The following is a 26,041-nucleotide window of genomic DNA, read 5'->3' on the forward strand; positions in this document are numbered from 1 at the left end:
AATTGTTACTCCAAACTTGGGTACCTTTCCTTCATGATGAGAACACTAACAGACACCCTGCCTCAGGCGCCCCAGGTCCCCCCTCCCCCAGGCCCACATTTACATGAACTAAATTGGGCTGCGCAAAATTGCACAACTGCCTATCACTACAGCACAGAATGCTTACTCACTCTCTGCCCTTCCTTCCTTCCCCTTCTACCCTCACTGCTACTAACACAATGTCACTTTCTTTTTACCCCCTTCTCATCCCTGCACCGCTGCCATACCCTACCCTACTACACCATACCCTTCCTTACCTCCCCCTCATACCTACAACCTCTCTGCCCCCCTCCCGATCTCCCTCCCCTACTACCACCCCCGTCTGAAACCACAGGCCACTTATCCCACCCCGGCCCACTTCCACATCCTCGCCCCCTTTCTCCCTCACATCCTCCCCTACACCTCCACCAACACCCCCCCTCCACAATCCCTCTCTCCTTCCTCCCCCCAATACGCAGAACTAACAAAAGATATGGACTCCGACTCCCCTTACCCTGACAACAGCAGACGAGAACGCCATCATCACCAACCCAGTCTTCTCATCTTCATCTTCTTTATGCTTTCTTTTCATCACACTCGCGTTGATTTATATAACGATACATGGATATACCACCGATAGCAGATTTGAGGGGCACCCATTGCCTCCCCAAATTGTGCAACCCAACCGTGACCTTAGCCCCACACACGACCTGTTACACCCGGCCCAGATGCTCTACTTGCCCATCAGCCTCACCGTGCCCCAACACAGAAGATGTCTCTTAAATAGGATGCTTATATTCTCCTACCCCCACCTGTTAAGATGTGACACTACAGGTACCACAGAACGTGCCCCCCGGGGAGCCAGTCCCACGCCAGCGACATGGGTCTTTACAGTCCCGCTCCCTGCAGGTCGTCATCCTAGTGTGTTGGCCCTCGGAACTACCTTAGAACATTTGTTGGCGTCCCCCGGCAGCCCTTAGACATTGTCTCCTACCTTGCCCCCTCACTTCTGCCTTCACATACCCCTTGCCTTCCCATTCTCAATGTTATGTATTATCTCATCCTGATTATCACTGTACAAAGTTGCCGTACCAGACTGTTGGTTGAAGTTTACCCATGATGTATATTTCTATGCCTTACCTAATAAACAATTGCAACACACAAAAATAAATAAATATTAAATAATAGTTCCACAAATACAAGTTTGGCGTCCATGTATGTATGATAATTTCTTCTCTGTAGGGGATGTATGACGTTACCACGCATACATTTACAACGACCTACCATTACAACGGAACTTTTACAACGCAAAAACTTTTACAACTCATGTATTTACAACACATTTTTTTACAACGCAGGTACCTTTACAACGCATACCATTACAACGTAAATATTGGTAAGTATATATTAATTTTATAATCGTAAAATAATTGAAAAAATATATAATTTAATGTAATTTAATTTAATTTCATTTCATTTAATTAATTTAATTTAAATTTAATTTTAATTTTAATTTATTTTTACCCTGTACCCCTGTACCCCAAAAACCCAAAACTGACCCTCAACCCCAAAAATACCCCTTTACCCAAAAACTAAAAACTGACCCTGAACCCTAAAAATACCCCTTTACCCAAAAACTAAAAACTGACCATGAACCCTAAAAATACCCCATTACCCAAAAACTAAAAAACTGACCCTGAACCCTAAAAATACCCCTTTACCCAAAAACTAAAAACTGACCCTGAACCCTAAAAATACCCCATTACCCAAAAACTAAAAACTGACCCTGAACCCTAAAAATACCCCTTTACCCAAAAACTAAAAACTGACCCTGAACCCTAAAAATACCCCATTACCCAAAAACTAAAAACTGACCATGAACCCCAAAAATACCCCTTTACCCAAAAACTAAAAACTGACCCTGAACCCTAAAAATACCCCTTTACCCAAAAACTAAAAACTGACCCTGAACCCTAAAAATACCCCTTTACCCAAAAACTAAAAACTGACCCTGAACCCTAAAAATACCCCTTTACCCAAAAACTCAAAACTGACCCTGAACCCCAAAAATACCCCTTTACCCAAAAACTAAAAACTGACCCTGAACCCTAAAAATACCCCTTTACCCAAAAACTAAAAACTGACCCTGAACCCTAAAAATACCCCTTTACCCAAAAACTAAAAACTGACCCTGAACCCTAAAAATACCCCTTTACCCAAAAACTAAAAACTGACCCTGAACCCTAAAAATACCCCTTTACCCAAAAACTAAAAACTGACCCTGAACCCTAAAAATACCCCTTTACCCCAAACATATAACATTCAAAATATAATTATATACTTACCAATACTTACGTTGTAATGGTATGCGTTGTAAAGGTACCTGCGTTGTAAAAAAACGCGTTGTAAATACATGCGTTGTAAAAGTTTTTGCGTTGTAAAAGTTCCGTTGTAATAGTAGGTCGTTGTAAAAGTTGCGTGGTAAAGGTTGTACACCCACATAGATGTCAATATTCTACCCTGTATCCCTTGGAGTAAATAATGTGGTACTATGTATAATTGTCACTATGTGATATTGGTTCAGTATGAGAGAGTATACCCAGATTTCTAAGCTATGCTATACATGCCCAATTGTAGAAATTACCGGTGCATTAGAACTCTTTTGGTACTATAAATGTACTTCCCCTAGATTGGCCTCTCAATCCCATATACTACTCATTATGGTGGGTCTTATACGTACACTTGAGTAAATTAACCACATTTCCCTAAACCAATGTGATTCAAACCCTAAGCATGTACATAATTAGACATATGAGAAATAAAAATAAAATATCTTTTTCCATAAAGATGGCTCCTGTTTAAATAAAGGTACGTTTAACAAATTGGATAACACATGGACATTTTGTAAGGCATGGTTTGAACAACAGAGATCTTCAGATGACTGCAGCAGTTTAAAAGTGGAAGAAAATATATTAGCTAATTATTGATCATTTGTGTTTTCTCAGATATTCTCCTGCATTAAATGACTTCCTTACCTAAGGAGGAATTATGGCAAAGCTTTAAGTCATAACACTCAAATCCCTCCTTAGCTCTCCAGCCATAGTTCCCTCCTTTAACAATGATGTCAATTTCTTCAAACCTGTTCTGGCCAACATCACCACAGAATATTCGCCCGCGTTCGTGTCCACTGTTTGGGTCACCTCGGTCTACAGAGCAGCGCCACATGTTCCTAACACCATAAGCATAGACTTCAGCGCGCGCATCCGGACGGGAGATGAAGGGATTATCTGGTGGGATGCCATAGGGCCTTCCTGCGTGGTTCACCACATCCACGTCTATCCGTAAAACTTTCCCTAACAAGGCACTCCTGTGTGAAGACAAAAAAATTCACATTAGGTTATTTGTTAACTACATGTGTTTTTCTACAAATCCAAAGAGCTTCCTTCATTTTATTACTGTGTTGTATATTTCATGTTGCAAAACTGGGGTATAAAATGCCTTTAATTGTGCCTAATCAACTGTTCTAGTGAGGGACACAAAACTAGGAATATGATCACCAGTGGACATGGAAACTCTGGGACATGGGAAAAACAGAGGAACTCAACATGACAAAGACCCTGGAGGTAATGAGAAGGCAGGCACACTGCAACATTAAAGACAGGCTTTTGGCTGTTGGAAGACCTATGTCGAAGACGAAATGCAGTAGACCAAAACCCTAAAGTACTATTTGGTCATAACAGTAGCAGAGGTCCATTTTACAAATGCAAAGTAAGAGATATGTTTGTCTATTTTCACCACGGGTGAGACAAAAATGTTTTTCTAACCCACATGAAAACTTAATTGCATCATATGTTGAGTGACCTCACCATGTTGAGTTAACAGTCCTACACCACTGCTTGGTGGTAGATTTCTACTGCCCATATATGGATGTAGTAATCCTACCACTCATCACAGACACTGACAGATTTTCTACCAAAGGGTTTGCCAAATGGTTGGATACAGCCGCTTTGACTGGGAGACTTCTGCCATCTCAGCCAATAATTTGAGTTATATCAGATTTTTCTTCACTACCTTGTTGCAGGTGGAAATGCTGACTTAATGATGAACTAAGAAATTAAACCATCTAAACCTGGTCTCTTAATTGGCCTTTTCAGCAAGATGTTGGACAAAAGTAGGCTCCACCACGTTTGCTTGTAGTCATATATGGAAAGGCGGTTAATGGCAATAAACACATTATTGGCAATATTTTAATCCATTATCCTTCTTGTCAATTTGCATTATTTTCTTTATTCATATGAGCCTTTGTGTATCACAACAATGCTCAGGGCGAAAGGTATACAAACCCTCAGCTTTTAGTGTGCCTGCCCAGTCTGTCTCTGGCTCCATTGTCCTGCTTGGATTTCCAGACTACCACATACTACACAGGCAACAAGTCACTAAGGGCCAGATGTAGGAAGGCAAATACCGGTCGGTAACTGCCGATTTCGGCCGTTACCGACTGGTATTTAGAGTTTGGGATGTAGGGGCATGTCAAGATACAGATTCGGTAATTTTACCGAATCGGTAATTTTACTGATTCGGTACTACAGGGGTTTAAGAATTCGTTATTTACCACCAACTAGAAGTTGGTGGTAAATAATGAAAACTCTTTAAAAAGCATTTTTTTTGCTTTTAAAACAGTGCCATGTTGCAGACATACATGCCCTAAGGGCATGTGTGTCTGCAACATGTGCACCCATGCACAATTGAGGGGTGCAACAGGGTGACAACGTGACACCCTGCCACCCTTTTATGTTTCCCTCAATTACCGAATCGGTATTTACTGATTCGGTAATTGACATTCATTACTAGGAATGAATGGCAATTACCGAATCGGTAAATACCAATTCGGTAATTACCGAATCATACCGATTCGGTAATTAAATCGGTAAAATTACCTACATCCCGATTGCCAGTTCTTAAATACCGAATCGGGATGATTCAGTATTTAAGAATCGGTGATCAGGGATTACCTAGATCGGGCCCTAAGAGTTCCACTGATATCAGGCAGGCAAAGGAGAAGGCAGACAAACCAACTAGTCCAGCTGGTCTTTTGGGAAGTGACACTGGCCATGGGTAAGAACCAGTCTTGTACCTCATTTAGTTCACTAATCAGGGCAGTCTTAACATACAAAACTGCAACAATGTCATTGAGCCCAGAATGGCACTAAATATGGAAATGTTCAATTATATTAGATGTTATCAGACCACCATGTTTGTTAGCTTTTAAAGACGCTGAAGGTGAAATGTGCCAGCACAACTTGAATAAACAGGTTTCTGAGGAATAAATGTAAATTTCTCAACAGCCCATTTTAAACTAATATAATACTATGCAGGTGTGATTGATCATAAGTATCAATCATTTGGTGCTTTTGTTACAAATTCGGCCTTAGCACATGTCTGTCCTTTGTTAAGGCTCACCCCTTTTATCAGTGGAGAACACAAGAATGATGCAGGTATACAAGACTCCGTAGACTAGGTTTGTGGGGTCGAAAAAGGGACATAATGCTGTGTACATTGTGATTTTATGAATAACATGGTTTCCAACCATAAAATGACTTTGTACATCTGGACCATAATTATTTGGAAACGGAAACACATGGAAATATGGAAACTTGTCTCTGCATAATTCAAGTTACCAGGTCAATGCTGATGAATTTGTTCTTAGACTTCATTTTCCAGAGAATACAAGTAATGTTTTCTTTATCAGATTCATACATTATTAACATTTAGCTTCATCTTCAGCTTACTTGTTCTGCGCATTGCCAAATAGTCCAAATGGGTCTCCGGCTTTCCCTCCATCCCCAGTGAATATATACAAATAGCCATCCGTGCCAAAAAGAAGCTGCCCTCCATTGTGATTGGAAGCTGGTTCTTCAATCTCCAAAAGATGCCTAAATGTCAACAAGAGAATTCCATCAAAATATGCATGAAGATGTACCACATTATACTACAATTTAAATTAAATAAATTACAGCATATGTCTCTCTCATTTCTATACCTAACCTTTGGAGATCAGCTGTAGAGTGGCCTTGTAAATAAGCCATTTGTATTCCTGTTGTTCTACTTGGGGATGGAAAAGTCACAGACTCACTTCTGAGTTTGTAAAAAAGGTTGTTTTTATAATAGAGCCATGACGAAGTTCAAAGGGCCCTTCGGCAAAACATACTAGAAATATTCTTTACATTGAAATAATTGTAACTTGCCCCTCTGTCTAATCAAATTAATTCACCCCATTTGACTCTTATGCTGTCTTTCCTTTTTCCCATTTTTCTAATTAACTACTTTTAATGTTTTGTGTTCTACCGGGCAAGTATTGGGCCACCATTTGACTTTCTGCCCTACTATTCCTTTCTGAATTGTGACCTACCAGTTCTCCAGCCAGTCTGACTACACTTGGCCCCCACACTTTGTCTTCATTAGCTCCCCTTTTTCAAGCTTACCAAACTTGCATCACACCCACTTTTTTTCTCCTGAACCTTTCTGCTTCCACCAGAAACCCCTTCCCTCAAGGTAGTCTCTCTATCACCTCAAACCAGATTTAATTCAGTACACCCATAGTTTGCCGCTGCTTCCAATTTCCTACCGCATGTTCAAGTATTCAGACAACTCATAAACTTGCCGTAATTTCAAATCGCCCTAACAGTATTTATATAATCACGCCTTAGCCGTTAGCTCCTTTGCCACAGGCAGGGGCGGCTCTAGGCTCATGGTGGCCCTGGGCAGAGAGTGTAGGTAGGGGGCCCCAGAAGAGGGGGTCCGGGCGGGGCGGAGCGCGGAGGCCAGTGAAGATGGAGGGGGGAGAGGGGGTCAGGGTGTTTGGAAGTGGAACACAGCCGGAGCCCACCAAATCCCTGCCAGGACCGCCACACAAATATATATATCCATCCTCAGAGGATTATTATATTAAGGATATCTACTGGCGTGGTGGCCCCTGGGGTTTGGTGGCCCTGTGCAGATGCACAGCTTGTACATGCCTAAGGCCGCCCCTGCCACAGGTCTCAAAAGCCTCCTTTCCATCTCGCCAAGTCTTGGATCAGTATTTGATCCACATAATTTATCTCAGTTGTTCAGTCCACTTTGTTCATTATCAGCCCCCTATCATCGCAAAGATCATTTGTATCAATTATACTTTTTTACTGTATTGTCCTTTACCTTGCCTTCTCCTCAACACTTCCCCCTACCAGGTACCTAAATGTCACAAGAAATAGAAAGAAGTCAGTATACATTTGTCCCACTGTCTTGAATACAACCCTATCCTCAGATTTTCCCAATCTGGGCCAAGATTAACCAAGGCTTGCATTGCCCTTACGTCACGCAAAGTAATGCAAGGGCAACGCAAGCCTTTTAGTTGGATTTACTGTGCCACGCAGAGCCACCTTAATCTAAATTAACGGAATGCAGCTCAAGTCTGCCCTGGAAAGACATTCCATGGTTGGAGCGCGGGTGTTCCCATGCATTCCACACATGGGTTTTGGGCACATTTCCAGGTTTATTAACAATGGTCTCACCATAAGACCAGTTTGAAGAACTGCCACCTCCTCTCAGGTCTGTGGGCAATTTTTGTTCTTCTCCCTATCCCTTTAGTACCTTCGGCTAACTTGTGAAACATGGCTATACACGTCTCTATTCCTTCACACAGGCTTTTATGGCCGAGATACCCGCCACCCCCTCTCAACACAATCCCCAAAAAGAAGGAAACCGGAAACAGTTCTTGAAGTTTTTGGAAGTGGGATGGAGTGACCATCCCGGCCGTATTTATTAAAACAAAATTAAAACATTAAACGTTTCATGTTATGTACAATTTCATTACCATATTGCGATGTTTGGCTAACCTTAACAGATTCTCTAATACAGAGGTTCTCCTAGCCGAACTAGCAACCTACAAAACATTTCTTGACATATTGAAATTGTACAACCTAACGTTTAAGGGCCAACGGCAAGGTCATAACCGGTGTCAAGATCCCTAACCAGACTTACCCCTCCCACTTGGGATGGGCGACAGCACGGAGGCGTACCTCAAGTGCAACTACTACCAATTTCCCTTGACTTGACGGGGGCACCTAAAACTCGACGCCAGTTAAAGGTCGTTCGAATACTCGTGTGAGGTATCTAGAAGGTATCGTGGACCTTATCCCAACCCCACACAACTTACCGCATCTGCCGTCGCAGATGTCACTGGCCCCGGGAAATTCCCCAGGAGGGGGCTGTAACCCCTCCTACAAAGGAAGGGGCCTTGACCGCCTTTCCTTTACTTCCGGCGACCCATCCTTAAAAGGGACCGCCTCCCCATTGAGGGGCCAATGGCCACCTCTCCCGAGCGCTCCCATCCGTGTTGGGTGACGCCCACTCATAGGGATCTACTAATTAGTGCTCACCGATCATGACCTTACCGCCTACCAAAATAAATACGACAGTGCAAATTAACCTAAAATACATTGGCCACTATGACCGAAAGAGCATGCATCACAATTCAACACTAAACTGAATATCTTTAATGGCAAACATACTAAAAAACGAACATTCTTTATTAACTCAAATTCAACATGGCACTACAACCTGTAAACGAAAACAGAAACAAAATTAATCAACTTTATTATACACAACTGGCTGTCTTCAGGGGCTGGTGGGTGGGTCAAAATTGGCTCTTCGTTCTGTCCCGAGCTCACGTGCAGCGAGGAGGTGCAGCTTCAGAGCACAAGAACAAGAGGATGTCTTCTGGTCATGCGTCCCTTTTTTATCCGTCTTCAGGGCGGGCGTATACCCGCCCCTGCCTGCCCCTGAGGGCGTGGCTGGCTGCGTCGGTGTCTAGGCCAGCCCACTCTAGGGCGGGAACGAGCGCGCCCCGGCTACGCCGCTTCGGGCATACCAGCTGAGACGCGCCTCCCGCCCAAAATGGCTTCCTGGGGGGATCGAGGCACTCGGCCATACGTTCGGGGGGACCGAGTCGGTCGCCCCTTTCCATATGGCCGAGATACCCGCCACCCCCTCTCAACACAATCCCCAAAAAGAGGGAAACCGGAAACAGTTCTTGAAGTTTTTGGAAGTGGGATGGAGTGACCATCCCGGCCGTATTTATTAAAACAAAATTAAAACATTAAACGTTTCATGTTATGTACAATTTCATTACCATATTGCGATGTTTGGCTAACCTTAACAGATTCTCTAATACAGAGGTTCTCCTAGCCGAACTAGCAACCTACAAAACATTTCTTGACATATTGAAATTGTACAACCTAACGTTTAAGGGCCAACGGCAAGGTCATAACCGGTGTCAAGATCCCTAACCAGACTTACCCCTCCCACTTGGGATGGGCGACAGCACGGAGGCGTACCTCAAGTGCAACTACTACCAATTTCCCTTGACTTGACGGGGGCACCTAAAACTCGACGCCAGTTAAAGGTCGTTCGAATACTCGTGTGAGGTATCTAGAAGGTATCGTGGACCTTATCCCAACCCCACACAACTTACCGCATCTGCCGTCGCAGATGTCACTGGCCCCGGGAAATTCCCCAGGAGGGGGCTGTAACCCCTCCTACAAAGGAAGGGGCCTTGACCGCCTTTCCTTTACTTCCGGCGACCCATCCTTAAAAGGGACCGCCTCCCCATTGAGGGGCCAATGGCCACCTCTCCCGAGCGCTCCCATCCGTGTTGGGTGACGCCCACTCATAGGGATCTACTAATTAGTGCTCACCGATCATGACCTTACCGCCACAGGCCCGGATAGTTGACCGGCTATCCGGGCCCCCCACAAAACTCCTAGCTAAAGGTCATGTTCCAACGTTTTTAACCATGCTAAGAAGTCTCCTATGAGTAACTCATTTCCCACCCGAGACAAATGCACACCATCCCCCAGATACATACTGTCATCATTAATACAACCGTGCGAGATAGAATGCAATGTCCTGGAACGGAACAACCTACTCATTTTGTTATTAAGTTTCCTAACAGAATGGTTCAAAGCAGGGATCGAAATAGCCCCCCGCCACACTTTTCGTGGGATCATATGAGACCACGCAATTATGCACCCCGGAACTTTCCTCGCCAACCAACTTACAGTGGAAAGCATTGCCTCCAGGAGAAGTCGTCTACCGGTGGTGACCAAATCATTGCCCCCTAAATGTACTATGACTATAGACGGCGGTGACCTCATCCGCCCTAACAAACCCTCAAAGAATGCCTGAAACTGGTCAATACAGAGACCGCCCCTTCCGTAGAAGGACATCCTGTACCCGTATTCCCCAGCTACGTGAATCATGTCACCTGCTTTGAATACGTCTGCGGCACGCCTCACGTATGAGTGGCCCACGACCCACACCTCCTTTCTCACAGCCGGTGATGTCTGACCGCTGGCCCGGTGTTGGGTCGACTGCATAGTCCGCCCCGCCTCGAAGGCTTGCGTAACTGAAAACCAAACAAAAGACAAGAAGCGTGAGTACATTATTACAGCTTCACAACATGTGCAACCGCACATACCTCTTATAACAATTGGAGGACCAACGCCCCACTCGTTTTACTTGTTCCACACTAAGACCCTTGGCTGTAGCTTCAGTGGCAGCCCCTATCCGAAAGGAATGGGTCCCAAACTCACCCGGGTCCAAGCCCGCTGCGGTAATTGACATCGCGAGCACCCGCTGAAACTGAAACTTCGTCAGTGGGGTGGCGTCCGCGTGTCTCAACAATGTCCCCCCCCATGATGCCACCCTTCGTGCTAGGTAATCTTCTAAACACTTCACCGGACACATGGAAGACCCTGGAATCCTGCGAATGACTATGCAGTCTCCCACCCCACTTTGATCGGTTTTTGACTTGACAAAGGATACCGTCATAGTCTCACCCCTGATCTGAACGTGTTCCCGGCACAAACCCCCCGCCACATCCCGCTTGCTCCTTGCAACCAGCTCACTTATCCTCATAGCCCCGTGAAATGCAAGCGTAAAAGCAGCTCGGAACAAACAGGCCTCGAACTGAGACGAGCATGTGGCGGGGAGTGTGGCCAGCAACTGGGACAACCTATCCAGACCTATCGGGCGCCTCTCATCTACTCTGCGACCCTCAAGGCGTTGCCACCCACGCAGCGCTTTCTGTACCACAAAAGACGCTGTCGGGTCCTGGATATTATGAGCCCTGGCAACAAAGGAGATGGCAGCACGATGCCTCTGGGCTGTAGCCACCGACTTCCCAGCCTTACGCAAGGACATCAGAAAAAGTACTACCCAATCCTCATGCCCCCAAAGTCCCCCTCTCTCAGTCCCCAAAAAGGCTAAATAAGCCCGAAACGCCCCTTCGTATGCCTTCCTCGTCCTTGGTGCTAGACTCTCTCCCACGAGGTAACGAAGTTCGGGGCACCGAGAGACCAGAGAGCTTCGGGAAAGGGTGCTGGCTCTGGGTCCGCTGAGGGAAGGAAACCCGAGAAAGCCTGCATTTGAAAACGAGACAGTGCATCAGCAGCCTGATTCATCACCCCCGGGACATGTTTTGCTCTGAATACCACGTTCAGTTGCATACATAGTAAAACAATTTCTTTAAGCAGCCTCAAAATCATTTTACAACGTGCTGCCTGACTATTGATGCATTCTACAACGGTCATATTGTCAGACCAAAATATGACAGAGTGATTTTTGAATACATCGGGCCAGGATCTGAGGGCCACCAAAATGGGAAACAACTCAAGGAAAGCAATATTACTCGTCAGCCCTTCTTCGTGCCACCATGTTGGCCACTTTTGTGCCGACCATTTTGTGCCGAAGATGGCGCCGAAACCCATGCTTCCCGCTGAATCCGTCCATAGACCAAGCTCTTCAGAGGACAGGGCCGGTTTGTTCCAGATGACTCGACCATTGAAATCCGCCAAAAATGCTAACCAAATACGCATGTCTTGGCGGACCTCGGCCGATAACCTCGTGCCATGGTGACCCTCCTTTAAGCCGACCATCGCCTGTGCAATCGAACGGGAGAAGGGGCGGGCCATCGGGATCACCCTTAAGGCAAAATTCAACTTCCCCACCAATTGCTGCAATTGATGCAGCGTAACTTTAGATGCAGTAATACACATTTGCAGGGCTGCCCTGAATTTCGATACTTTGTAAGCTGGTAAACGAAAACAACCCTCACTAGAGTCCAACTCGATCCCGAGGAACTCGAGGCAAGTCGTGGGACCCACTGTTTTACCTGGTGCCAATGGCACGCCAAATTGATTCATTAAAACACAAAATTCAGTCAAGGCCCGGGCACATTCATCATCCCCAGCGGCCCCAAGGAACAGAAAGTCATCGAGGTAATGCATCACATTCCGAAAACCTGTTTTCTTCGTGTAAACCCATTGTAGAAAACTACTGAATTTCTCGAAATATGCACAAGATATAGAGCACCCCATCGGCATACACCTATCCATGTAATACGAACCTTGAAACATGAATCCCAGAAGACGTTGGTCGTCCGGGTGTACCGGGAGCAAACGGAACGCTGACTCGATATCTGATTTCGCCATCAGCGTCCCGGGCCCCAGGCGATTCAAAATGGCTACGGCCTCATCGAATGATGCGTACCGCACTGAACATACCTCTGGATCAATTGCATCATTCACAGAAAGGCCATGAGGAGCTGATAAATTGTGGATCAATCGAAACTCACCTGGGTCCATCTTGGGGACCACCCCTAAAGGAGAACAAACAAAATTCTGCACCGGGGGAACACTAAACGGGCCGGCAACCCGACCTCGGATAACCTCTTTCCGGATCTTATCCTGCACTACAGTCGAATGCTGCAAGACGGAAAGTTGATTTTTGCACGTCCCGACACCCTGAAAGTCCCCCACCGGGATGCGGAAACCATATGAAAAACCGTTCCGCAGCACCCCAGCAGAAGTACGATCTGGGTATTCGCTGAGCCAGGGAATCATCGCCAAGGTATCAATCGGGGTTGGTAAAGGCGCCCCTCGGACTACATTAGACCTGTTTGGCGCCTCCTCTACCCCCATTCTCACCCGTTCTGGCTCTGCACGAGGACTCAGGATGGGGTGCCCCGCAACCACTACATTCGTGCTTGAACTTACACGATCCCGGGGGCCTAGTACATTTACCTTTGTTGAAATTGAAACAGAAACCCTTCTTCCCTGCATTGCCGGCGGGCCTCGGATAATCGTCGGTACCCGTACCCGACCGAAAGGGCGTCCCACCATATTGGCGGGAGAACTCACCCACAGTACTCCCCACCAACGGTATTTTCAACATTCCGGACTCTTTCATTTTATCCCATGTCAAAGAATCATAACAGTCCCAGGTCAAACTTTTGTTATGCTCCATTGCTTTCCTGAACAGGTTGTCATAACAGAACCATTGGTTACCTTGGTGAGATATCGAGTACCCCATAATTCGTGACTGATATACTGGAAACTCGGGGAGCAATTCAGGCCTACGTTCCCCCAAAATTGACGTAAAAATTCCCCATGCATTGCCCCAATTGCCAATATTCTCATTCACTTTAAAGGCGGCCATTTTTGCGCGCCAAACACTCGGATGCATTAGATCCTTGTGACTCTTAACAGTTTCAACTTCATAATGATCAACAAGCAAGGAGAAAATGTTTACGTATTCCCCAGCCCAAATCTTTTCCTTTATAGCCAAAGGAACATGTTGCCCCAATTTTTCTCTACGAGAGGGTGTTGACTCATCCCTCGCGATCGGCAATGGCCGCTTACCTGCACCGGACGCTGCTTCCGTCCCTCGTGGCTTGTCTATCGCCGCATCCGGCGCGGGCACCTTGGCTGTATCACGTTTCTCGCGCAACTGCTTTATGAGTGCTTGCGCTTCGGTAGCCATGGCGCCCCCATTACCGTCCCCCAACCATGCTGCTAACTGTGCCGCCAACTCGGGAGGCATATCCTCGGCAGACGTCGGGGTGACTACTACGGGAATCGGATTCCCCTCCTCCGGTACCGGGGCCGGTACCGGGGCTGGCGCCTCGAGCGGCGAACAGGGAACCGGGACGTCTCCCCCGACCGGCCCCCTTCTCGGCCTCTTTGGCTTCCCTCCGGCCGGTGGACGCCCCGATCCCTCCTCGCCGTCTCGCTCCGCCAACCGCTTCTTAATTTCGGACATGTCTTTCATGAGGGCCCGAACCAACTGGTCTGTCGACATTCTCTTCGCGCCTTTCTTGGGCATCTTTTCCGACGAAGTATCTAAAAGACAAAGAGAGAGATTAAAACGTTCAAAATTGGCTCTTCGTTCTGTCCCGAGCTCACGTGCAGCGAGGAGGTGCAGCTTCAGAGCACAAGAACAAGAGGATGTCTTCTGGTCATGCGTCCCTTTTTTATCCGTCTTCAGGGCGGGCGTATACCCGCCCCTGCCTGCCCCTGAGGGCGTGGCTGGCTGCGTCGGTGTCTAGGCCAGCCCACTCTAGGGCGGGAACGAGCGCGCCCCGGCTACGCCGCTTCGGGCATACCAGCTGAGACGCGCCTCCCGCCCAAAATGGCTTCCCGGGGGGATCGAGGCACTCGGCCATACGTTCGGGGGGACCGAGTCGGTCGCCCCTTTCCAGTCTTGTTGTACTAGATTAACAACCTTCATCACTTTCACACATCCTCCTTTGCCTGGGTCTTTCTCCACCCATCCAACCTGGTCCATTGCTCCCATCAGCAACTGTTCGGTCCTCTACGTTTCACCCCCATTTGGTTCCCTTCCCCTTCTCATAGCAATACAAATTCACATTCTTGCCAGTTTCATAATCAGCATCTTCCTCATGTGTCCTACAAAGCTTTCCAGCCAGTCTACAATCTCTACCACCCACTCCTGAAAGTTCGAATGTTCCCCACTTCGCCATTCATTCACTCTATACTAATGCCAACATATTCCCTATTCTCTTGCAACTCTTTGCCTGTACTCCTTATGTCCTTCAAACCAAGACACCCTCCTTCTTTACTCCATCTGCCCTCCAACCTTTAGCCATCCAATTATTGAGGCTTCTCCCCAACGTTCCCTTCCATACTCATTCTATTTGGACCCCAGTGCTCAACCATTTGCCTGCCTCATTGCTTTGTCCTCCAGGCTGAGTCCAACAGTAGAACATACCTCTTTCCTCTTTAAGCACCCCATGTTGGCCACAACAAGTGCGCTGTTTACCGTTACCATGATTATAAGGAGCATCACTACCTCATAAGCCCAGCCCAGCAACTTTACCTCATTAGGCCAAATTCTGGGCTTTTGGGCAATCATTTTTTGTGATTGAATTCGTTATTAGATTTATTTTTTAGATTCTCAACAATATCACACAATGGGAGCTCACAATGAGAGACATACGGAAGGCCAAACATGATAAATTGCACACATAAAAGAAGTGCAATGTTGTACTGTCAAGCAACGTATGTCCCAAAGGGGGAACAACCTTTACAACTAAGGTTTTACAACGCGGTACTGTTACCACGCAACTTTTACAACGCAAGTCGTTACAACGGCTTGCGCTGGGGGGCGCTCCAGGATAGTAAATAGTTTAATTTACTATCCAACTCCTTCCCTACTATCCACGGGGACTGGAGTTGGAATAGTAAATTAAAATATTCACTATCCAGCACCCCCCAACGCAAGTCGTTGTAACGACTTGCGTTGTAAAAGTTGCGTAGTAACGGCACGCGTTGTGAAAGTACGCGTTGTAACGTCGTACATCCGTCCCAAAGGACCAATGAGCACCGTTTTTGCAGCACATCTTCCCCAGGTACTCCCCACTGACCCTCACTGTATAAAGTACATAAGTTGTCTGCAATTAAAGACTCCCAATATAGTTAGACACCTAAAAAGAACAATCACACAAAAGGAGGGAAAAACACAGAATGAAATCAAACAGATTTTTGATAATGTTTCAAATGCCAAGATGTCCTAGTTCCCCCTCCAGACATCCCCCAAGAGTTGCCACATATAGCGTCCCATCCTCTGCTCCGGTGTACCACCTACAGCCTACCACACCCGCAATGTAACTCATGGACAGCCCTGTTTATCATTCCAGTGCAATTAACCACCTGTGGGCCAGTGTTAAGGTGCCACCCTGAGCCTCGGCCAATATCTACTGTGGGAATATGTTCCCTGAACGCAGACTGTCGAATGGATGAAACCTCAAGGTTCAAAAAGCCGACACTGTCAAACATGGGGAGCTGGTCCCACTATTTTCTCTCCGGTACATGGCAGCCTAAATAAGTCATTTTTCCGCTCTCAATACATGTGTGCTTTAGGATTCCGCTATGAGCACTGTCGACATTCACCTTCGCCAGTGGAGGGGGGCCTCCTCCATTTTTTAATTTTTACTCTGCTTTCATTGAAACACACACAAAGGCTTGGGTGAACTAAGTTTTCTGCGAATAGAACTCTACATGGTTGTCTTTCCGGCAAATCTAAGCATATCCCAATACAGGGAAGAATCATCAACAGTTGGGTCATCTCATTACTTGAAATTGGAATAACAGGGAAAAGCAATTCACGAGTGGATTAAGACTTGCATCAGTCAAGTACAGTCAAATACATTTTTTAACAATCTGTGTCTCCTCCATTTCTGGTACACTCTAAGCAGCTAGGAAAATTATCACACAAACCCACCCACACTTCTATATCCTCCTGCAACATCTCATCAGTTCTACTGATCTTCACATATGAATTTCCTCAGCTAGAGACCACTCAGTGTCATCCCTCACTCGGTGGGCCAGCCGGGGCGCCCTTTACCCCATCCATGTAATAGCCACATGTCTTCTAGCCAAGACCAGCGCCAATTGCAGGTATTTCTATGACATCTTTCCCTGCTTGGGTCTTGCTTGTATCACCCTGCAGGAAAAACGGTGCTAGGAGGGAGCCCTGCAGCATTGTAGTATGAGTGAGTCTATCCACGACATGGGTTCAAACGTCATGCACAAATGGGCAACCCCAGGCCAAATGCAAAAAATCTGCCCCTTCCATGTTACATTGAGAACAGGAAGAGGAGCGTCCAGTATATAGTTGGCACAGTCTCACTGGGTCATATATGTACGATAAAGGAAGCTGAAATGAACCAGCTGAAACTGTGCATTTCTAGAAACCTTGAAAGTTAATGCATACAGCCTGGCCCAGTCCCTGTAGGACTTGGCCTTTTTGGTTAAAGTTCCCTAAACTTTTTGCTTCCCCCCTAGATCGTTTTCCTGACCTAGAGATGCCAATTTAGATGCTTTGGGTTCTTTGCCACTGCTGATCAGTGTCAAAGTACAGGAGTTCCCTATGTAAAATGTAATGGTGATTGGTTAGCGATGATTGGTATGTTTGCCTTACTAGTAAAAGTCCCTAGTGATGTGCACTGTGTGTGCAAGCGCTAGTAATGCAAGGGCGGGCAGAGAAAGGAACTCAGGCATTCAGTGTAGGGCCTGTGTGCAGAATGCTAAGTTAGCATGTAGTCCTGACAAGTGTAACCACTTGTTAGGCCTGACTTTCCCTTTTACATACACATGGTAGGTACCAGGTAACCCCTGGGCAGAGTGCAGTGTAGGTAAAAGGCAGAACATAAACTGAGATGTGTGTTATGTTGTGTTTGTTCGCCTAGTTTCCAGTCAGTTTATAATGGAGAGGTGAAGTTTGGTATGCATGGACTCACAGTGTCATAATGCATCTTTCTGTGAAGGTGGTTTTGTCACTGTGTGGTTATAAACCACTCTTTAAGAAAGTGGCTGAGTTCTGTGCTCTGAGCATTTCTGTTTGTCTCTGAAAAGTAGATTGTCTGTCTGGAACTGAAAGGTGAGAGGAGCTGAGAGAGGTCTTGACCCAGGGAGGGGTTGAGATGGCACCAGGCTGCCCTGCATCTGGAGAGTAGGGGGAGGAGAAGCCCGGGAGGTGAAAAGGCCTGGTGCTATAAACCAATTGACCCATCTCCTGCTGAGTGATTAAGGATCCAGGCCCCCATTATCAGAGGTGACACTGGGAGGGAGACACCCAGAACTGATTTAGGGAGGGGTGAGGGACCTCTGAGCACATACAAACTTCAAAGACTTCAAGGGGTATAACTATGAGAGCTGAAGCCCTTGAACGTTGGAATGAAACAGATATGGATTGAGACTGAAAAGGCTTGGACCCATTCTGTGGTCAAGAAGAACCTCTGCTAAGGAAGGAACAACAGAAGAGACTGCTGTGGATAGACCAATCCTTGCTTTGTGATCTGGGGCTGGTCTGCAGTTTGCTGTTCTAACTAAGGAAGAGGCTGTTGGGACTGTGCTTGGAGGCTCTGAGTCCCCCTGCTTGAAGAAGACTGTGCTTTGTGCTGTGTCTTATAACGCTAAGGTATCGTAGTGAGCTGGCTCCCTGTTTGGAAATACAGGATCATAAAAGTTTCCAGAGAAGTCCCAAGCAATGCGGTGTGCGGGTGCTTTTTGCTTGTGCGTTTTGTGGTGCAGCCAGGGTGTTGGTGAGGAGCGCCTGGACATTGTGTGCACCAACGGAAGAAGTGAGCCTCGGACGCGCTGGGTGTGTGTCGTGGTGCAGCCAGGGCATTGGTGAAGAGCGTCTGGACATCATGTGCACCGGGAGAAGAGGAGAGGCTTGAACGTGCAGGGTGCGTGTTGAGGTGCAAGCGGAGCATTGATGAAGAGCACCGGATCTGCGTGAGCTCCAGGGAAGAGGCAAGTCTCAGACATGCGATGTGCGTGTCAAAGTGCAACCTGAGGTGCTGGTGAGGAGTGCCTGGTTAGTGTGTGCACCGAATTGAAGTAAAGTTTCCACAGTGCTGAGGGCGGGTCTTGGTGTAGACTGAGACCACCTGAGTCAGGGCCAAGTCATTGGGGCACTCAGAGTCAATCAGCAGCGGCCTGGACTAGCAGCCATGGAAGAGCTGGGCCGCCGGCCGAGTCTGCCGCAGCCCGTGACGGAGTTCTGGGTCAAGGCCCAAGTCGCCGACGTCAGGGAGGAGAGTGGGATTGTGCCCCCCCCAGGTATCGTGGATCAACACCTGGGGTGGGGTGCGGGCCCGGAGGGACACTCTCCCAGCCTCCTGCGCGAGCCTTTATTTCAGCTCGGATCCCAGCCCGTGCTGACCCAAGATGGGGCAGTACTGGGGCCGGAGCGGAAGAAGTACTTTTTGTGTCATCATTTGATCCACAGCAGGGGCACTGTTAACGGAGCACATAAAACTGTTGTATTTCACTTTGCATTATTGCTGCTAACGAACTATCGAACTGTCGTATGATGCTTGACCTCATTTGTGCCTGTCAAACTTTATGCTTGGTGCGCTATGCACTGCTCTATTTCTCCCTTGCATATTACCTGATTGTAACATGGCACATTGGATTATTTCTTCAAAGCACACTATCCGAGTATAACGTGGCACAGTGTATTATTTCTTCATTACACCGTACTGTTGTAAACGTAACTAGGACCCTAATTAAATATCCCCGATTTATGACCTTATGTGGTTAAAACAAATCATATCCTTATAAAGAGATAAGAATCATATCCATATTTAGTAATAGCCAATGCAGTCCAAATACGTCAAGGCTACTTCCTTAGACTCCTAGAAAGTACAATGAGTTCTTTAAACAAACCAAACCTCAAGCAACCTGGGAATTCCCGTTGCTTTTGTTTTGATTTGTCCTAGAACTCCTGGAGTCCTGAAAGAACTGCCAGTTCCGAGTGACGGTTCTTATTGACGTCTTATATCCAACCTTACGTCAAACACGGCACCTTCCAGGTATAAATATACCAGCATTTGCCTTAAGCAACACACGGTGGTTTGGAGCAGAGCGGCTATCTACTTACCCAAAGCCCAGCTGATGCGAGTGCCGAAGGAAGCCGTCCCTCCCATTTGACGCACTGAGAAAGACGCTGTCTTTTCTCCTGCCGAGAAAATCCAGCTCCAGTGTTTCCAGTCACCCTTGCGGGTTACTGGGAGATCGAGTCCTGAGAACGAGATACAAGACCTCCTTCATTCTAAAACCAAGGTACGGAGCTGATTAGACCCTTAGAGAATTCTTGATTCAGATTCTTGGCAAAACTAACTTAACTTAAACTGCGACTCCCTTACTCCTTCCAACGTACTAGGCTTAGGTTCGGTACACCGGGGTAGGCGTATTTAGAAGCACCAGTTGAGTACGTTTAGTCAACTTTTATCATTGTATGTAATTGTATATATTTTATCCGTTTTAAGTATCATATGGCTCAGAAACCATATCAATGCTTTTACAGTATTATTTCATAATACTCCTTTTACTGTACACACTTTACTTTATGACAAGTATTGCAATTGTGGCAATTCACTTCTCTTGCATGAGAAAGAAGACTGCTCAATAAATAACACCTTTTATTGAAAACGCCCGTCTCTCTATTTCTCTGCACTCTGGTGAAACTAAGTATGCACGATTGACTGAGTGAAATAGCTATCTATTGTTTTCACACGACTCTGGAGATTTGTGCCCACATGCATCAAGCACTTTTGCATTCGCAAACGGTGTGATTCCTTAAAATCGGCCGTTTGCGAATGCAAAAGTGCTTTTTCAGATGCATCATCATTTCTGACTGGAATTCGCTGATTTTGCGACTTTCCAGAATGCGAATGCATTTAAGGAATCGCAAATTTGCGATTCCTTAAATGCAATGCATCATTCAGAAATGAAGTTGCGAGAACAAGGTTTGGAAGTGCAAATTACCACGAGGTTGACCCTCGTGGTAAATTGCGAAAAATGTTTAAAATGTACTAATTTACATTTTAAACGATGTCATGTTACAGACACACATGTCCTTAGGACATGTGTGTGTGAAACATCCATTTCAAATTACATTTCGGGGGTGCAGGGGGGGGTCCTTTGGACCCCCCCTGCACCCATGAAATTTTCTAAGTGCCATTCGCAATTTCCATTGATTCCTATGGGCCTTTTGGCCCATAGGAATCAATGGGAATTGCGAATTCGCAATTTTGAACTCACAAAAATATTTGCGAGTCGGTAAAAATTGCGAATTTTACCGACTCGGAAATATTTTGCATTTTCCATGATGCATCCCGTTTTGCGAATCCATATTTGCGATTCGGTAAAATTCGCAAATTTGGAAACGCAAAACGGGACTTTGATGCATGTGGGCAATACTCCTTATTCTGGAGGGAGCAAAGTTGTCATGTTTATGCGGTTGTCAGAAGCTAATCCCTTCTTGTCTAATCAGGGAAGTTAACTCCTCCCTGTTCATTCGAGAAAGTTTCTAGTGACCTCTGAGCTAGCTGGCATACCTAATTAAGTCTAACATATTCAGTAGAGACCTAGTCGACCTCAGTCCTACGTCTAAACTGCCGTTTATTTTATTCCAATGCGCAGAGCCTATTGGGAATATAGGAACTACACTACATGGCGCCCAACGTTTGGTAAGGCGATAATCTAACGCAAGATACTAGAGTAACTCAGTCGTGCTTTTTCACACAGACCCCTTTTTCCCGTAAAAACTCCAATAGACGTCTGGAGTGGGTGAAAGGTTAATATCCGCCGAAACTTAGTAGGAAGAGATTCCTATGTATTAGTTTTCGGTTTAGTCAACGTTGAAGGATACAGTGTTCCAAAATATTGTGCACCTAATCTTTGTTTCCTCAAAACTTGCTCTGCAAACTTTCTGTCAGTAAAAATGTCAGACAGTGAGGACGAAAGGGAGAGAGCTACACTAGCAGCTCAACTCGTAGCGGACCACACACTTGTCCAAAAAAACGACCCGGATGCAAAAATCATCCCGGTCAATATAAGAAAAACCATATCTATAAAACTTATAGAAAATGGAGTAACATCAAGAGGTGGTACAGTCGTATTTGTGGTAGAGGCACATGAATTTCGGCAGACAGAGGTATTCTATTCCTGGATAAATTTCCCTGCAGCACATGCTGTAACACATGAGTTCCACTACTACAAAATAGCCGAATCTCCAGAGGAATACTCTCCTTTCGAGGAAGTTGAAATTCCACTAACATACCAAGCGCACCTGCTCTGGTTTAATGGCGCCCTAAAACATCAAAATCACATTACCAGGCTCGGTCCACTAGGCAGACCAGGAGCCACATGGCCGGTTCTAGCCAGCTACACACCACACCCCGACATTGAAACAATGTCAGACAGAGAACTTTTAGTTCAGTTAAAACAACTAATTAAAATACATAACCAATTGGTGCAATATCTCATGCGGACTTCAACAGTCCAACCTGCAATTAAAATTCCACAAAATACCCCTCAACAGGGGAACACAAATAAAATTACACCACAGAATATACAATCATGTCTTGGTAAAACACCCGCAAAACGGGAACAAATTCCATTCTGGTTAGCTCAAAAAATCACTCAAATAGAGGCAGTATTTCCAGATACTACCCTTCACGAAAAACACAGAATCCTGACTATCTGTCTCCCAATGGGGATCGCACCACATGTGGAGGACTGTGACACTTGGGGCACAGTTTTTGCTTCTATCTTTACAAAAACACATGGTGTTCCGTCTATGGCGGTTATACCAGATGTACTAAGACAGATGCAAAATTAATACGGTCCAGAACCTGCTTTAACTTTGGGTATGAAATTACTGAAAGACTTTAAGCAGGTCTCGGCTATATTGTTAGCCAACATAAAAGGAGAAGCAGCATGTGTGGCGATTCGCCAAAAATTGAAAGAGACGGATATAGCAGACCAACCTTTTGAACTTGCTAAAATAATTGGAAAATCCTATGAAGAATTAGGCAGAGATAGCTTGGGTGGTAAACCAGTAAAACCCCAACTAATTGAAAATCCTGAAAAGACTTTCATTAAAAATAATCTCAATTCTCAAAAGAAGAAGTGGGAGGGTAATAAACAAACCTCTCCCAGAGAATATACAATCATGTCTTGGTAAAACACCTGCAAAACGGGAACAAATTCCATTCTGGTTAGCTCAAAAAATCACTCAAATAGAGGCAGTATTTCCAGATACTACCCTTCACGAAAAACACAGAATCCTGACTATCTGTCTCCCAATGGGGATCGCACCACATGTGGAGGACTGTGACACTTGGGGCACAGTTTTTGCTTCTATCTACACAAAAACACATGGTGTTCCGTCTATGGCGGCTATACCAGATGTACTAAGACAAATTCAAAATGAATACGGTCCAGAACCTGCTTTAACTTTGGGTATGAAATTACTGAAAGACTTTAAGCAGGTCTCGGCTATATTGTTAGCCAACATAAAAGGAGAAGCAGCATGTGTGGCGATTCGCCAAAAATTGAAAGAGATGGATATAGCAGACCAACCTTTTGAACTTGCTAAAATAATTGAAAAATCCTATGAAGAATTAGGCAGAGATAGCTTGGGTGGTAAACCAGTAAAACCCAAACTAATTGAAAATCCTGAAAAGACTTTCATTAAAAATAATCTCAATTCTCAAAAAAAGAAGTGGGAGGGTAATAAACAAACCTCTCCCAGAGAAAAACAGTTTCAGTCCAGAGGAAGGTCTCCCCAACAAAGAAATAGATCTCCAGAAGGGGGAGGCAAGTCTCCACAACGGGAGCCCTCTGAAAAAAGATACAACCTTAGAAATAGGGAAAGTTTGAAAAAACCTGACAGATATCAAGATATTGATACACGTCCCTCTCGATCTTTTCAGACTTCCTCACAGAAATCGGAAAGAAGAGTACGGTCAGAACATAAAGAAGAGCACGTCAAGTCCAAAGACAAGGAAACTGCTCATCAAAGTAAACAACCGTTTCCCAGAAAGAAGGTAGCCAGTATTAAAATAAAACATGCCGAGAATCCTGAGGACACAACTGAAAAACAGAGAGTGGGCCCAGACAATGCTAGAAAGCGCAGCAGAAGTGACCATAGTTCGCAAGATCCTGATGAATCTTCTGGAGACAGTGGACACGAATGAATACATTCAAGTGGAAACTGCAGACACCCGAGTGAGCGTGCCCCATAAACTATACGAAATAACATTACGTATAGAGGGAGATAAAACTAGGAAAATAAGAGGTCTCTTTTGGGAGAATCTATCGAAAGGCTATGATATCCTTCTAACAGAAAAAGACTGGCCACCAGAGTTTTTCAGGGAGTGCCCATATGGCGAAGAAATGATTATGCCTGCCTTCTCAAATCACATTCCAATTCATAAAAAAATACACATTTTCTAGAAAATGGGCAGTGGCCCAAGCCCCTGCATTATATAAAAATCATGTAGGATGGGATGAGGATTCTCCTCACCATAAAATCCAGTTAAAAAATCAAACTCTGTTGAAACCGCTCTGTTAAGAGCCACGGAAACCAACAGGCAAGGAGTAGACGCGGGACACACCATGGCACTGATAATGCAAGACCTCAGTGCAGCGTTCGACACTGTAGCACACTTCACCTTGCTGCAGTGTCTGAACAGAGGGGGTGTCTCGATTCCTGCGCTGGGCTGGCTGAAATCCTTTCTGACAGGGCGCAGTTTCCAGGTCCAACGTGGGTCTTTTCAGTCCAAAGAGGTTGCACTTGAGCAGGGGGTCCCTTAGGGCTCTGCCCTGAGCCCCACTCTGTTCAACTTGTACTTGTCCTCCTGGCTGAGGTGGTGCAGGCGTTTGGAGTGGAATTAGTATTGTATGCTGATGACACTCAGCTGCTGATCTCCATATCCCAAGCACCTTCGGTAGAGGCTTCCAACTTTAAGGCATGCATGCAGGAGCTTGCCTCCTGGATGAATAAAAACTGCTTAAAGTTGAATGGAGGCAAAACCGAGGTGATAGTGGTTGGTAGAGACAAATCTTGCTGGACCGCAGATTGGTGGCCACAATGTTTAGGCCCCACCCCTATACTCTGTCTAGAGGCTAAGAATCTAAGAGTCTGGGTGCATTCGGCCCTCTCTTATGAAGGCAACATCTGCCGGCTAGTAGGGAAATGTTTCAGTGTTTTAAAAACCCTTAACAAAACACTTGATCTGCTTCCGCTAGAGGCCAGGCAGACCATGACGCACGCTCTTATTACTTCCCGCTTGGATTACGGGAATGTTCTATATCTGGGTGCTCCAGAAAAACATCTCAGACGGCTACAAGTCCTGCAGAATGCGGCAGCACGACTGATCTTGAGACTACCCAGAAGGGCAGCATCTAAATCAGCCCTTGAAGCTCTTCATTGGCTTCCAGTCAAGAAAAGGGTGCTGTTTAAATCCCTTCTCATTTGTCATCGCATCCTCTGACATAAGGCTCCAATGTACCTGGGAAACCTGATCACTAGGTATGTACCGGGCAGAACGTTGAGGTCAGGCGGGACAGGGCAGCTTGAAATCCCTTGGATTAAGAAAGCAAGAATTGGCGGCCGCTCATTTCGCCTCTTAGCTGCGCAAAACTGGAATAAACTCCTGTTATGTCTGAGGATGGAACAATCAGAAACCAGGTTTAGGAGTCTTCTTAAAACTCACCTGTTTGCTAACTAGTTCTCTGAGATTAGCCTTGGGCCTGTGGCTTTTTCCTTTTCTTGGACTGGCCTCTTCTCCACAGCGCGGGGACACGCCGGGAAGGCGTAACCAGGCGCTATATAAACTTCCTTATTATTATTATTATTATTATTATTATTATTATTATTATTATTATTATTATCATTATCATTATTATTATTATTATTATTATTATTATTATTATTATTATTATTATTATTATTGTTATTATTATGATTATTATTATTATTATTATTATTATTATTATTATTACTGCGTCCAGTCTTACAATAATTCCATGCAGACCTGGATAAAAAACGGTTACAAAGAAGAGACAGGTGCCAAAATAAAGCATAAAAACCTATGGGAACAAGTAGTTCTTTTGCAGAAAGAACTACAAAAGACTCATGTGATACATGCTCAGAGTCTTCAACGTGATGGCGTTCACGGTGCAGGGAATTCATTGGCTGACAGAACCACAGCGGCAGCTGATCACTCGGCTTCCGTAGCCACAAAAAAGCGTACAAAAAAACAAATAGATGGCGAAACGCTGCTTGCAGTAAAAGCCTCAATGGAAGGCAATTATGCAGCGTT

At 45.5% G+C, this 26,041-nt stretch overlaps 1 protein-coding gene across 1 annotated transcript in view; it reads right to left on the reverse strand.

The window, feature by feature from the left end:
- Positions 1-26,041, reverse strand: part of HHIPL2 (HHIP like 2) — a 330,904-nt gene that overhangs the window by 172,345 nt on the left and 132,518 nt on the right. The window contains exons 3-4 of the mRNA XM_086925469.1: positions 5,808-5,951; positions 3,054-3,385 (exon numbers count right to left, since the gene is read on the reverse strand). Of these exons, the coding sequence (XP_086781595.1) occupies positions 3,054-3,385; positions 5,808-5,951 (476 nt within the window). The remainder of the gene's footprint in view (positions 1-3,053; positions 3,386-5,807; positions 5,952-26,041) is intronic.

Source organism: Lissotriton vulgaris, chromosome 6 (genome assembly GCF_964263255.1).
Source record: "Lissotriton vulgaris chromosome 6, aLisVul1.2, whole genome shotgun sequence".
In the NCBI taxonomy this organism is placed as follows: Eukaryota; Metazoa; Chordata; class Amphibia; order Caudata; family Salamandridae; genus Lissotriton; species Lissotriton vulgaris.